Genomic DNA, 12,631 nt, shown 5'->3' on the forward strand with positions numbered 1-12,631 from the left:
GTATTTGTTGTCTTTCCAAATTTTTTCTTGTGGTTGACTTCAAGTTTCATAATGCTGTGGTCTGAAAGTATGCATGGTATGATCTCAATCTTTTTGTATTGTTGAGGGCTGATTTGTGACCCAGTATGTGATCTATTCCTGGAAAATGTTCCATGTGCACTTGAAAAGAATGTTTATTCTGCTGCTTTAGGATGAAATGTTCCTAATATATCTGTTAGGTCCATCTAGTCCATGTGAGTTTTCTCTTTTAATTGGTAAGTTTAACCTAATTATATTTATTATTATTTCCATCTTATTCCATAGTTTCCATTAACTATACTTTCTTCTTGTCTCATTTTATAGTTTATGTCCATTTTGATTTACTTTTTGTATAAGGTGTGATACTTTGATTGGGTTTCATTTTTTGGCCTATGGATGCCCAATGGTACAAGGTTCATGTGTTGAAAAGTCTCTCCTTCCTCCATTGAATTGCTTTTGCAGCTGTGTCAAAAATCAGATGGCCATAGTTGTGTGTTTCATTTATATCTAAGTACTTCATTTTCTTTAGGGTGGTTGGAAGTGGTATTGTGTTTTTAATTTTGATTTGCACATGCTCACTGTTATTATATAGGAATGAAATGTATTTGTGTGTGCTGCTTATTTATTTTTATTCTCCTTCTTTGTTCTCTGTTGGACAGGTCAAGTTTTCTTGTGTGTGTTTAAAAGATGTATCTTTGTTCTTGTTTTGTTTGCCTTTAGGACCATTTCCAGAGACTTCAAATATTTGTTTTTATAATTTTCACTAGTGGGTAAATTCCCACTAGAAAGCAGGTCAGTAGATCTCCTCATGCTGTCATGCCAGAGTTTCCTCACCCATTCTAGTTAACTGTCTTTACAGGAAGTTCACCTGGTGCAAAGACATCCAGCATGCTGTCATTCTCTCAATCCATTATGTCCCACTGCAAGTGTCATGGACACTGGTCCAATGCACTAATTGGGAGGTGGTTCCAACCCTGGGCATGACTTCCTCCCAGTTCCTAGCTGTCCTATCTACCTCTTTCCTGGGTCAGTTAAGAGATTAATCCTGCAGGCCCCTTCTCAGGCACACCTCTTCTCTTGTGGTTGCACAAAGATAACTCCATGGGTCCTGGTATCTCTCTGGTTTGTAATTAGCAGCTGTGGTTCTGACAAGCTGGGTATAACCACAAGTCAGGGCTTCCTTCACTATTGACTCACTTGTGCTATCCTTCCTGGGATTGCTGGTCTTCATTTTCATTGGTCCTGAGGCTTAGAGATAGCACCTACCCAAGCAGAAATGGCCCTTAAAGATCATCTGGTCTAGTGTCTTTTAGCCCCAGTCACACTTTTAAATGACCTAGGGAGTTTTTAAAATATCAATGTCTGGGTCCCCGACTATAAATCAGTTTAACCAGTCTCTGAGGGTGCAACTGGAGCTAGATGTTTTTGAAAGTTCCCCAGGAAGTTCAAATGTGCAGATAGGATTGAGAACCACTGCTTTCATTTAATCCCTTTATTTTACTGCCACTCAGAGAAGAGAATGACTTGGCCAAGGCCACACAGAGATTACTTGTATGACTTTCAGCTAATTGTCTCAGCTTGTCTCACCTCTATCCCTTTTTATCAGGTACATCCTTACTTCTTTCTCTGTCTCATCTAGTTATGCCTAGAAGCTGGGTCAAGACAGAACCTCTTGCTTACTGCTGTTCATGATTGTGTGAAATCATCCTTAAGCAGCTTCTGCAACCACACCGAGCTCATGCTGAGCTGAACCAACACCTTCTGAGTCTCTGGCTACTTCCTCCATTGGACTGATAATGGCCTCTACACCCAGCAGGTGCTCAACGCAACTGCCCTCCCAGAACAGTGGAGAACAGACAGGGACACAGGGGTTTGGGAGTCAGACCTAGACTTGAATCCTGATTGCACCAGGTAAACCCTCCTGAACTTCAGTCTCCTCCTCTGCAATATGAGCTCAAAACCTCTACCCTCATTGTTGGGTTTACTGTACAGCTCTGGCTTCCAGATCTCTTGTTTTGTGCGGGCTCCTTCCAAGACCCTGGGAGGGCTCTCACAGTTTTATAGTCACATTTTTTATTCTTTTTCATATGGAGAGCCCCCTCCGATGTTATCAGCCTCAGACGTCACCAAACTTTGTCCTACTCTTCCCCACCCCAGAGTTGCTTTGGAAGTTAAATAAGATTGTGTTCATAAAGTGTGGGACATGCAGAAGATGCTCCACAAATGTTACTTCCCTACAGAACAGCCCAGGAAAGGGATGCAAAGACAGACAGAACTGTAGCTGGTGTGCATGTTACACGTCCCCTTTAATATCTCAAATATTGCCATTCAGCAATCCAGCCCCCATTCCATGAGTGGCCTCTGGGGGTACAAGCCTGAGGGATGCTATGGTACCTGGTTCTCAGGGGAGGCCTCCTCAGCTCTAATGTGGCTGTGGATCCAGTCAAGGTAGCGGCTGACTTTAGTGTAAATGCCGTAATTGTGGAGGCGCCCGCAGCCCTCGCCCCAGCTCACCAGGCCCACCAGGAACCAGGTGCCACGGAAGGATGCGACCATGGGCCCCCCACTGTCACCCTCACAGGCATCCCGTGAGTCCCCAAGGATGCCCGCGCACAGCATGTTCTCAGAGATCATGTTGTGCATGGCCTGGACACACTCGTTGTGTGGGGCCACGGGGATGCTGATGAAGTTGAGGATGAAGGTGCGGTTTCTTTTGGTCTCGCTGCGATAGCCCCAGCCGGTCACCACCGTCTCCTGGCCAACCTGGGTGAGCTCACGCTCTGCAAGGCCACTGTCTGGGAGGCAGATGGGCACGATGGTCTGGGAGAGGATGGCAGGCTGGGCCAGGCGGAGCAGTGCGATGTCATTGTCCGTGGTGCTTTTGCTGTAGTTGGGGTGGATGAGGATCTCCTTGATGTCCACGTCCATCTCCCACTTCTCCCAGCGCCGCAGGTCATACTCCCCTGTGGGGCAGAGGAGCAGTTAGAGTGGTTGGGGGCAGCCAGTGGGTCCACACCTGGAATGGTTGTCGTGTCACCCAGACACTGTCACGAGTGCCGTAAGTCTGTGCCTCATATCCCTGCACATGGTAACAGCTGTGGTGTCAGTCCTAAAGGGGCAGAATGGGAGGCCTGGCAAGTAAGCAGCAGTGGGCAGTCAGCAGGGAAGCCCAGGATACAGCCCAGAGCCACCAAGGGAACGTGGAGCAACTGCAGTGGTGAGACACAACTCTCCTGCTAGCAGTGCCGGCCTGAAAGCAAGGTAGTGACATCCCACGATGGGGACAGGGCAAGAGCAGCAAGACCCAGTGAGGACCCACAAGACACAGGCTCTGCCAGGGAAGAAAGATCTGGGTCACACACAAAAGACAAGATCCTCTCCAGCAAGGCTGATGGCTCTTGGAGGGGCAGGGGCAGCCGGCGGGGGGGTTGGAAATTCTAAACCGAGTGCCACTGGAGGCCACTGGCCATTGGTCGTGCTGGAGGTAATTGTAGGGAATATGAATTTGGTCATTCTCAATACATCTTTTCCTTCTTTTCTGCATGAACAGTGGAGAGGCCCCTCCAGAAACTGGTAGAGTGGGGCCCAGGCTTGTGGCCCTGGACTATTGCAGGGAAGCAGCTGGGGGAAGCAGAAGGGAAGATGCGGGGCCTCTGCTGCTCAGCTCTGCTCTTGTCAGTCTGTGTGAAGCATGGCCCTGAGGCCAGGCCATGTAGATGCCTTGTGGGTCTCTGCACTCACGGGTGCTGGAGGTCCACACACACAGCCTGCTCCATGTGCATGGGAGTGAAGAGGCAAGGGTGTGCATGTGACCCCCCCCCCCACTTTGCAAACACATGTGTGTAAGCACCTGGGCCCCAGATTTGAAGAGAATCCCCCAGCTGCCGAATACCAGGTGTCACTGTCTAAAATTCCACCCCAAGACTGGCTGGGGGGAGCACATAGGCCTCTTCTCCCCAGACACCTTCCATGGCGTTCAAGCAGCCTCTTGCTCAAGCACCCCAAAGACGAGGGTCCCCAAACCTGGCTAGCCTATCTGGTGCCACCCCTCCCTGAGGCCTCTGGTGGTCCCCTCCTGCCTGGCTGCAGCCCGCACCAAGCCTGACGATGAGCTTCTTAGAGTCCTCCATGCAGTGGGCTGCTGTCAGCACCCAGGAGGTGTGGATGAGCACGGCCCCGCAGGCCAGCTTCTTCTTTGAGTCCAGGAGGATCACCTGGAATGGGAGTGGGCAGTCACATCACAACACAACTCTGACAACTCCAAGTCAGGGCTTGTGGTTCTCAGCACAGCCCCAGCATGGTTCTCAAGCCCGAGGCACTGGCTGCATAGGTAGGTCTTTCCTGGGTTCCCTGGTCATGCAGGCATGGACTTACAGCTCTTTGCTGGCATTTTCTATTTTTGTTTGTCCTACAGAGTTGGCCTGTTGTAGGGCATCTCCTTGCCTTCGTCCATGCTGTTGCTCTAGTCATCCTTAGCAATGCCAGAGAGTTCTGCTTACCCTTGGGTCTCAGGCTGGGACTCAAGTCCTCTAGGAAGCCTTTGAAGCCTATAGGCTGTGTTGAGTATCCCCCTCAGGGTTCCGGAAGCCCCTATCCCACTAGCCATCCTGGCTTTGGTCCCATTGAGTGGCTGTGTTTCAGGGGCCTGACCCTCCCAGGATCTATGAGCTCCCTAAGGCCTGCCAATCCCCTGGGTTTTCCTCCCCCGTGCCTAGGAAGGAATCAAAGTGTTGGTTCCCATGGCGAGGCTAGAGAGGTACTTCAGGGTCAACCCAACCTCCCAGCTCTCTCCCAAGCAAAACACCTCTCCCATTGGCCAGGCCTCTGCCTAAAATGTCACCAGCAGCACATTATCTTTCCAGCTCTCTGTTAAAACTATGACTCACCTACCTGCACATCTGCCCCATGCTCCCGTGCTCAACCCACCCTGCCCTGACCACTACTCTCCCAACAGGTACCCCCAGCTTTCCCTGAAACTGCTTCGCCATTAGCACGGCCCCCTTCCCCAAGTGAAGGCAGAATTTCCGCTCTCCGCCTGTGCATCCTGACCAGAACTCCCAGTAGGGGCTCAGTGATTCCTGACCCAACTGCTGAACAGCAGCTTCTCCTCTCACCTGCCAGGGGCTCTCTCCCCATTTGGTCACCTTCCCATTGACGAGCCTTGGATCTACTTGGTCAGTTTGGTTTGTGTCACGTTTCACCTGCTTGCGCTTCTTCTCCAGTCGCTTCCCCGGTCTCCCACAAGGGAACTTCACTGAAGATAGGGGGAAGCAAGTGAGTTCCTGTCAGGCCCTACTCCCCAAGACTGCCCTCCCATTTTTGTCTACTTCCTGCCTGCAGGCTAGTTTGCTCCATTGTAGGGTTAAAGGGACGGGTGAGGCTGAGGTACCCAATTCCAGTAACCCGCAAATCCCCTTGGGTTAGTCAGTCAACAAATTATGCCACCTAATGGTAAGAGCCAGACCAAGCAGCATCACTACCTATCTGTGTGTCCTTGGACAGGTTGTTAAACTTCTCAGAGTTCAGTATACCCAGGGCTGCTGGGAGTAATCCCTGAAGTATGTAAGTAAAGTCATGCTGGGATGCCACCAAGCTCCTAACACAGGTAAAAAATTATTGGGAGGAAGTGGTGGGCATTCCTGGAGAGCCCCAAAGTAGCTCTGAGCACAGTTGTGAGGTCCTCTGCCAAGAGGAGGGAGCACAGGACAGAGAACTGAGGGCTGGGAGGGCTTCCAGCGTCTGCTCGTGATGGACCATACATGCTAGGTTGAGAGATTTACACTTGTTGCAGGAGCAGTGGGCAAACATCAGCCGGGGAATTGCATAGTGGCAGAGAATAGAGACAGACAACAGCAACAAAATTCCAGAAGCTGGACATGGTAACTGACTTGGCTGACTGAGAAAGCAAAAACCTCAGCCAATAATAGGAGATTCCAGCAGCAGACTGCTTTTATTACAGAACCTCCCCAGAAGCCTCAGTGCTTCTGAAGGACACAGTGTAGGTTGGGACTGCAGACAGGAATGCTGAGTTTGGAAATGAGATTGCTAGAGCCCTAGATCTCTGTCCCAGGCTGCCAGTGGCTTGAATCTCCTCTCTCAGCCCTGCAAAAGACCATAGGTGTCCAGGCTACAGCCACAGCAAAGAGGGGCATGCAAGGCTGACCAGAGGGAGTCACGCAGGATCTACAGACTGGGCAGACGCCAGCTCCTCTTCCCTACTCTGCTCCAGAGGGCTGGAAGGCAGGCTGTGCCCATTCAAATGGGAGCCTGGAGGATTCCTCTCAGGAAACTGCCTTAGACACCTGAGGACCAGAGCAGTAGGGGTTCTGCCAGTGACCTGGGCCTTCTAACGGCCTCTCAGGAAAGACCCCAGGCCAGCAGGTCCACAGGCATTTCCTTGTTTCTGTGAATCTCTATTTCAAAATAAAAAGTTAGACATTTCTTCCTAGAAAAAGGTTGGAATATAACATTGTGGAAAGTTCTCTGAAAGAAGAAGATGGAAAACAGAAGTGATAATAAACCTGGAAGAGCAATCCCTAGCAGAGATCTGAGTGACAGGAGGGCCTGGAGGCGAGAAGAGAGACCGCAGTGGGAGAGGATATCAAAGAAATAACTAAGGAAACATGCCGGAGGCAGTAGATAGGAATTTCCACATGAAAATGACAAAAGACCCACACTGAGGAGCAACACATTCACGGTATCAAAGTTGATAAAAATTAAAATGTATGAGAAGGAGAATAGAAAAGAAGGCAGACTCATGGTTCCTGTGTCTCCTCAGAGAAGCCAGAGGTAAAGGGAAATAGGATGCCAGGCTGGACAAGGTGTCTTCCGAAAAGAAAGCCATCCAAGGTAGATGGAGGAAGATGCTGGAGGCCTGGCCCCCTACACCCGCTCAGAGTTTGGGAGATGAACTACCCAAGAGCTCATGCTCCTCCAGAAGTTGTCCCCAGGATGAGGAGGGAACCTGGAGGAAGGCAGGCAAGCAAGGGAAAGTGACCCAACGGCACCCTCCCAACTCCTGGGCTGACTGCACTACCAAGCACCCAGTGCAGGGACGGCCCGCCTCCTCGTCCACTTCCTGGGAGCCTCCCCGTGCCGCCCCCGCCCCTGGGATGGGGGGGGGCTCACCTGTGGGCTCGCACTGCAGGTGGTCGTCCCCCAGCCGGTAGCCCGGCGCGCAGCTGCAGCGGCGCCAGCCCTCCTCCTCCAGGCAGTGGTGCGCGCAGCCGCCGTTGTCCACCGAGCAGTTGGAGTAGCTCACCTCTGCGCGGACAGGGAGGAGGCGCCAGGAGGGCACGGTGGCGCGGCGCGTCCCGGCCCCCCGGGTCCCGCCCCGTCCCCCACCCCCTTTCCGCGGCCAGCCCTCTCACCTTGCCCGCAGAAGCGGCCCTCCCAGCCCGGGTCGCAATCGCAGCGGAAGGCGCTGATGCCGTCGATGCACGTGCCGTGCCCGCAACAGGGGCTGTCGCACAGGTGCTCAGGGGGTAGGGCCGCGCACTGGTCCCCGTCTGAGACACGGGAGGAGGGGAGTCACTGGTGCCGCCAGCCCGCTACCCGTCCCTACAGCGGCCCCAATACCCGAGGGGGCGGGGACACCGCAGCCTGGAATCTAGAGCTCACTCACCGACGTACTTCGACCAGAAGGTCAGCTGTGGAGAAAAGGGACAGGGTCAGAGGCCATCAGCCCATGTATAAGTATATGGGGAGCCCACGGGGCGCCTCCTGAGTCTGGCCCAGGTGGGGCAGGGGACGGAAGGGCTTCTGGACAAAGAGGGGTCTACCCCGGCTTGTTGCCAGCCACTGACGCAACTGCACTCTGAGTAGGGCCACACTCCACCTTGCCCCCTGCTGCCCATCTCCACCCCACATGCCAGGCACCACCCCCCCCCCCAATGCAGCTGGAAACCTGCTCTCTGGACTGTCTGCTACCACAACAGCCTTTACAATGGAAGGGACCCAAATCTCCCACCCAGCTGCTCTGCCTCCTTCCAGCCTCCATCACTCCTTTTAGACTTTTCTGGACCTCTCATGCATGTGGTCTTTCCCTAAGCCGGTGTTCTCAAAGTGGAGACCTTGTTGGTTAGACAATGATTGCTGATGCAGAAGGTCCCCTTGTCTAACCAAGTCCCTGCTTCTACTGCCGCTGCTACTGGTCTGAAGGACCACACCTGAGCTCCATTGCCGGTGCCTGCAGCATCAAGCCCCTCCCTGTCGCAGTGGCTCCGCCCTGCTGGGCCTGGGACACCTTGGGGTAAGGTGCTCAGATTGCTGGGGCAGGAAGTCCTTCCTTCGGGCGTCTGTTGGGGAGGCCATTTGGGAAAGGAGGCAGTGGGGATCTAGGTAAGGAGGTAGAAGCTGAAAGGGCACACCAGAGTTCCCCCCTTAGCCTTGGAAGCCCTGAATAAGAAGGAAGGGCATGCCTAAAGACAGCTTAGAAGGGCATCCCAGGTGGCAGCACAATTCCTGGTCCTAGCAGCTCAAATAAGCCCTTGAAGATGGAGTGGATCTGAGCCTTGTGTCAGAGAGCCACCTGCCTTACCAGTCCATCCTTCCACCTCAGGGCTGCCACCACGGGGCCCTGGAAGCCAGAGAGAATGTGGGCTCTTCCCTCTGATCCCCTGAGCAATCAGATTTTGCCTCTTGAGAATTTGAACTGAGGCACAGAGGGAGTGTATGTAGACAGACATCAGGGAGTCTTGGGTCACACACCCCCTGATTGGCAGGTGCATGGCTGGAAGCAGATTACGTGGCATTTTGGTCACAGAGCACAGGGGAGGCAGTGGTGGCCAGTTGTGGGCAGAGGGCGGGCTGCCCTTCCTCCAGTGGGGTTATTGGGAATTCCAGCCTAAGGCTTCCCCAAACTCCCTATTCCTGGAGCTAATTGCAGAGTTCTGTTCCTTGCAGTCACATGTGCCCTGACCAAGACCGTAGGGCCAGTGTCCTCTTCATTCCACTCACCGCCCCCACCTCTGACAAGCTGGATGGAGAAGGGCCTGCTGCCCATTGCCTCCCCAGACTCCCAAGAGGGCCTCAGCAGTGGGGCCCCAGCCTGCTCCTCTAGACCCCTGCTGGCCCCCAGCCTGCCCCTGAGGCTCATCCTCTCCACCCAGCCATTTGGCCTTACTGTGTCATCCACATTTTGGAAAATCTCCTGGGCCTCCTCGAAGTCACAGATCTCTTCTATGCACTCCCGCTCCAGGCTGCCTGCCCGGATCTCCTCTAGGAAGGAGTTGGCACGCTTGCGGATCCGCAGAACCTGGTGGGCACTCTTGCTGCCGGAGAACACTGAGTCTGGTTTGGGGGAGGGGAAGCTCATTGGGGGGAGGGGTCTGGGGTGGGAGCTACTCTGTGGTGAGTCCCAGGAGATATTTTTGTCTTGGGCCCTCAGGATTTAAAATCCCCCTGTTCCTCTGTTCTCTTCTCCATAACTCGGCCAGCCTTGGAGGACAGGAGACTTGGCCATTCGGAGTGCATGTGCTGGACAGACAGCCCTCCCTTTGGACCCAACCTGACCTCCGTGTGACCTTGAGCCAGTGCCTTTGCCTCTCTAAACCTCAGTTTATTCGTGCAAACATGAGGATGAGATAATGGTGTCAAACAGCACAGTGCCTGACCTAGACATGAGCACCCAGTGACACATGTTGGCTGTGTGTCGTTGTTATTACCAGGACTGCAAAGTTCACCCTGTCTCATTGTTGTCTGAGTACCCCTGGGCAACCCTATCTTGCTTCTGTCCCTTCTCCCTCCCCTCCCCTCCTTAACCTCCCCTGAGTGGAGCATTTCCCCTACCTTCCCCTCTCCTGGGGCAGACCCAGAGGACCTCAGACCTGTCTCTTGGGCTCTGAGAGGGGTCTGTTGGGTACAGCTGGGATGGAGGGACCAAGTCAGGGGAGTGAGGAAGAGAGGCTGGAGGAGGCAGTGCAAAGGCCAGGAAAGGAAGGCATCTGAGCTGAGTCTGGTTATAGGAGCCAAGGGGACCACAGGTGGGAGTGGGGGGCTCCCCAGGCAGACAAGCAGCTCAAGAAGAGGCTGAAATGCAGGCAGGGGCCAGTGTGCCTCCAGGAGCCAAGGGGGCCAGGGGTGGGGGTGGGGGGGGGCTGCTAGAAGACACTGGCAGCTCATTGCCCCTCAGACCTCCCCACCTACCCTGGCTTCCTCCTGTTGGCTGGGAGGGACCAAGGGAAGGGTGGAGCAGGGCCGTCACTGTACACGCACCTTGGAGGAGAGGCCGCCCTGGCGCAGTGGCAGTGGGTGGTGCCAGGCCTGGCTTTTGGCTTTCTCAGTTAAGGGAGTGAGTGGGTGGAGGGGAAAGGCCCAGGGGACTCTGCGGCCCACTCCCAGACTGGAGTAAGGAGCTTCAGGACATGACTCCTGGGGCTCCTTGCTGTCACCACAGTACTCTGCTGTCACAGTCAGAGTCCCCCCCGCCCCCCACCCAGGGCCGGCAACTGCTGGATTCCAACAGCTGGCCTGCAGGGAACTGTCAGGCAGTTCCTCCCCATGGGGCCTCTCATGTCACACTGAGGCTCAGAGGAGATGTTGCAAGGTATGAGGGCCTTGTGAGGTGCCAGAGAGGGCCTCGTGAAGACCCCAAGAGTCCCAGGGAAGGAGGACAGTGGCCTTACCAGGAGGAGCTGGTGTGCTGAAAGTTCCCCAGATGGTCACCAACAGTAAGAGGCTTGTGAGCTGCCACATTCTGGAGTTGCTGCCACCTGTCTGAGGAGGGCCTCTGAGCTTCCAGCAGCCCCACCAGCCCCTGCTCTACCTGCCGCCCCGGCCCCAGATGGGAGCTGATTGCAAGGGCTGGGGCTGGGGCGGGGTCCCTGTTCATTAGACGGACAGCCACTGGTGCCTCAGTGTCCTTGCCTATGTGGGGCTAGGATCACAGCAGCTGCCCAGCACCTGAGGGGTGAAAAGAAAAAGTGGAAAGGGCACAGAGTCCTGGGGAAGATCAAAGGGACTCAGCACAAAAGGGCCATGGCAGGTGCCCTCCCTCGCCCTGTTCTTTGTGAGGGTCAGGGGGTGGTGCCTTTGCTGATCTAATGGCCAGGCTAAGAGTCTTAACTAACATTGATCGGACATTCATGGCATTTTTCAAGCAATTTATACGTGGTTCAGAAAGCAGGCCACCAAAGTTAAACCACTTGGTGCAAATCCCAGCTGCGGGACAGCAACACTGGGCAAAACACCTAACTGCTCCATGCCTCAGTTTCCAGGTTCGAAAAAATGTATTTCTGCATTATAGGGTTACTGTGAGAATTAAATTAGTTAATCCACATAATGCTCTTAAGACAGGGTTTGTATACAGCAAATGCTCAGGAAATATTAGTTTTTATTATCTCAGTTAAAGTTCACAATACCCATGAAGGAGGTATTAATGTCATCGCCCCGTTTCATAGAGGGTGGTCACACTGAAGCTTAGAGGAGGGAAGTAGCTTACTGAAAACCCACAACCAGGGTGTGACAGAGCTAGGACCTGAGCCCAGGCCTATATGGCTCCAGCCCTGGAACCTTAACCCCTGCCCCAAACTACCGGGTGCCCCACAAAGCCCCAGAAATAGCCCTGCAGGCTGGAAACTGAGGAGTGAGCCCTCCACTGCCTCCAAGCCCGAGGGGTAGGCCTGTCTGCCCCATCGACACCCTCCTCCACTCCATCTGACCTCACTCTGTCTTCAGGGACTCCCCCAGGCTGTTTCTGATATTTGTTTAAATCTAAACCCTAGGTTTAGAGGTGGGGGTGAGGTGGGGAGAATGGGGAGTCCTGGGCTCCAGGCTGCCCCTGATGATGTCCCTGGGCCCTGGAGGCCCTCAGACGACTTCCATTTGCCTCCAACTCTGGGAAGAAGGCCCCTGGGAACAGTGGCACCCAGGCCTGAGGAATGCCAGCCAGTGCCCTGGCCCGGCCTGTGGCAGAGCCCTGAGGTCGCCTCAGCCCAAGCTCTAGCCAACCTCTGGAACCCTGGCTGGAGGATGCAGCCTACACATCTGCTCAGCCCTCCTCCATTCCCCCACAGACCTGCCATGAAGGGGACTTACTGGGGTGGGCCAGGGAGAAACTGCAAGGTCGCCGTCCCGCCGCCATGACAGCCTGAAGTTAATCCATAACCTCAAATATTTGCTTGGCCCTCAGAGCTGAGGCCTCCCCCTCCACAGATAAACAAACAGGCTCCTGGCTCAGGACAGCCTGTTTGCCCAAAGCCCACCTTTGTCCACCAGTTGGTGTCATCCAGGAGGGAGGGCGGGGAAGGATGGGCAGTGTCAAACTGTCTACAGATGTGGTCCCATTTTGGCCTCAGGGTGGCTGGCTGAAGGAGGGACATTGTGTCTATGTTGTAGATGGGGACATTTTTACCCAGAGATGTTGCAGTTTTCCCCAGATCAGCACAACTGGTAATGATTTCATATTTCACCAAATCTGGATGCCCTTAATTACAAGATGCACCTATTTTATGTGGCAGAAACACTGTCAATTACACAGGGACACACCGTCCCAATTTCCAATTTTCATGATGAAAATATACCCCTCTCAGTGTCCCTCCCATATGAGCTCTGGCCACCCAGCCAGACCCTCGGCTCCAATAGCTGTTTTAGCTGCCCCGCACAAGGGCACGTG

At 54.0% G+C, this 12,631-nt stretch overlaps 1 protein-coding gene across 4 annotated transcripts; it reads right to left on the minus strand.

The window, feature by feature from the left end:
• Positions 1-1,581: 1,581 nt before the first annotated feature.
• PROC (protein C, inactivator of coagulation factors Va and VIIIa) lies at positions 1,582-12,154 on the minus strand. 4 transcript variants are annotated; one of them, XM_034654354.1, is made up of 10 exons: positions 12,055-12,148; positions 10,644-10,734; positions 9,143-9,309; positions 8,187-8,315; positions 7,643-7,667; positions 7,389-7,526; positions 7,147-7,281; positions 5,133-5,272; positions 4,115-4,232; positions 1,582-2,981 (listed from the first exon to the last, which is right to left on the minus strand). In XM_034654354.1, exons 2-10 carry the CDS (start codon positions 10,711-10,713, stop codon positions 2,404-2,406), a joined length of 1,500 nt encoding a protein of 499 aa, XP_034510245.1. In that variant the 5' UTR covers positions 10,714-10,734; positions 12,055-12,148; the 3' UTR covers positions 1,582-2,403. The 4 variants fall into 4 exon arrangements, with proteins under 4 accessions (XP_034510245.1, XP_034510243.1, XP_034510244.1 ...); XM_034654352.1 differs by having other exon boundaries at positions 1,583-2,981; positions 10,644-10,730; positions 12,055-12,154; XM_034654353.1 differs by having other exon boundaries at positions 1,584-2,981; positions 10,644-10,920; positions 12,055-12,135.
• Positions 12,155-12,631: the final 477 nt, after the last annotated feature.

This window comes from Ailuropoda melanoleuca, chromosome 2 (genome assembly GCF_002007445.2).
Source record: "Ailuropoda melanoleuca isolate Jingjing chromosome 2, ASM200744v2, whole genome shotgun sequence".
Taxonomy (NCBI): Eukaryota; Metazoa; Chordata; class Mammalia; order Carnivora; family Ursidae; genus Ailuropoda; species Ailuropoda melanoleuca.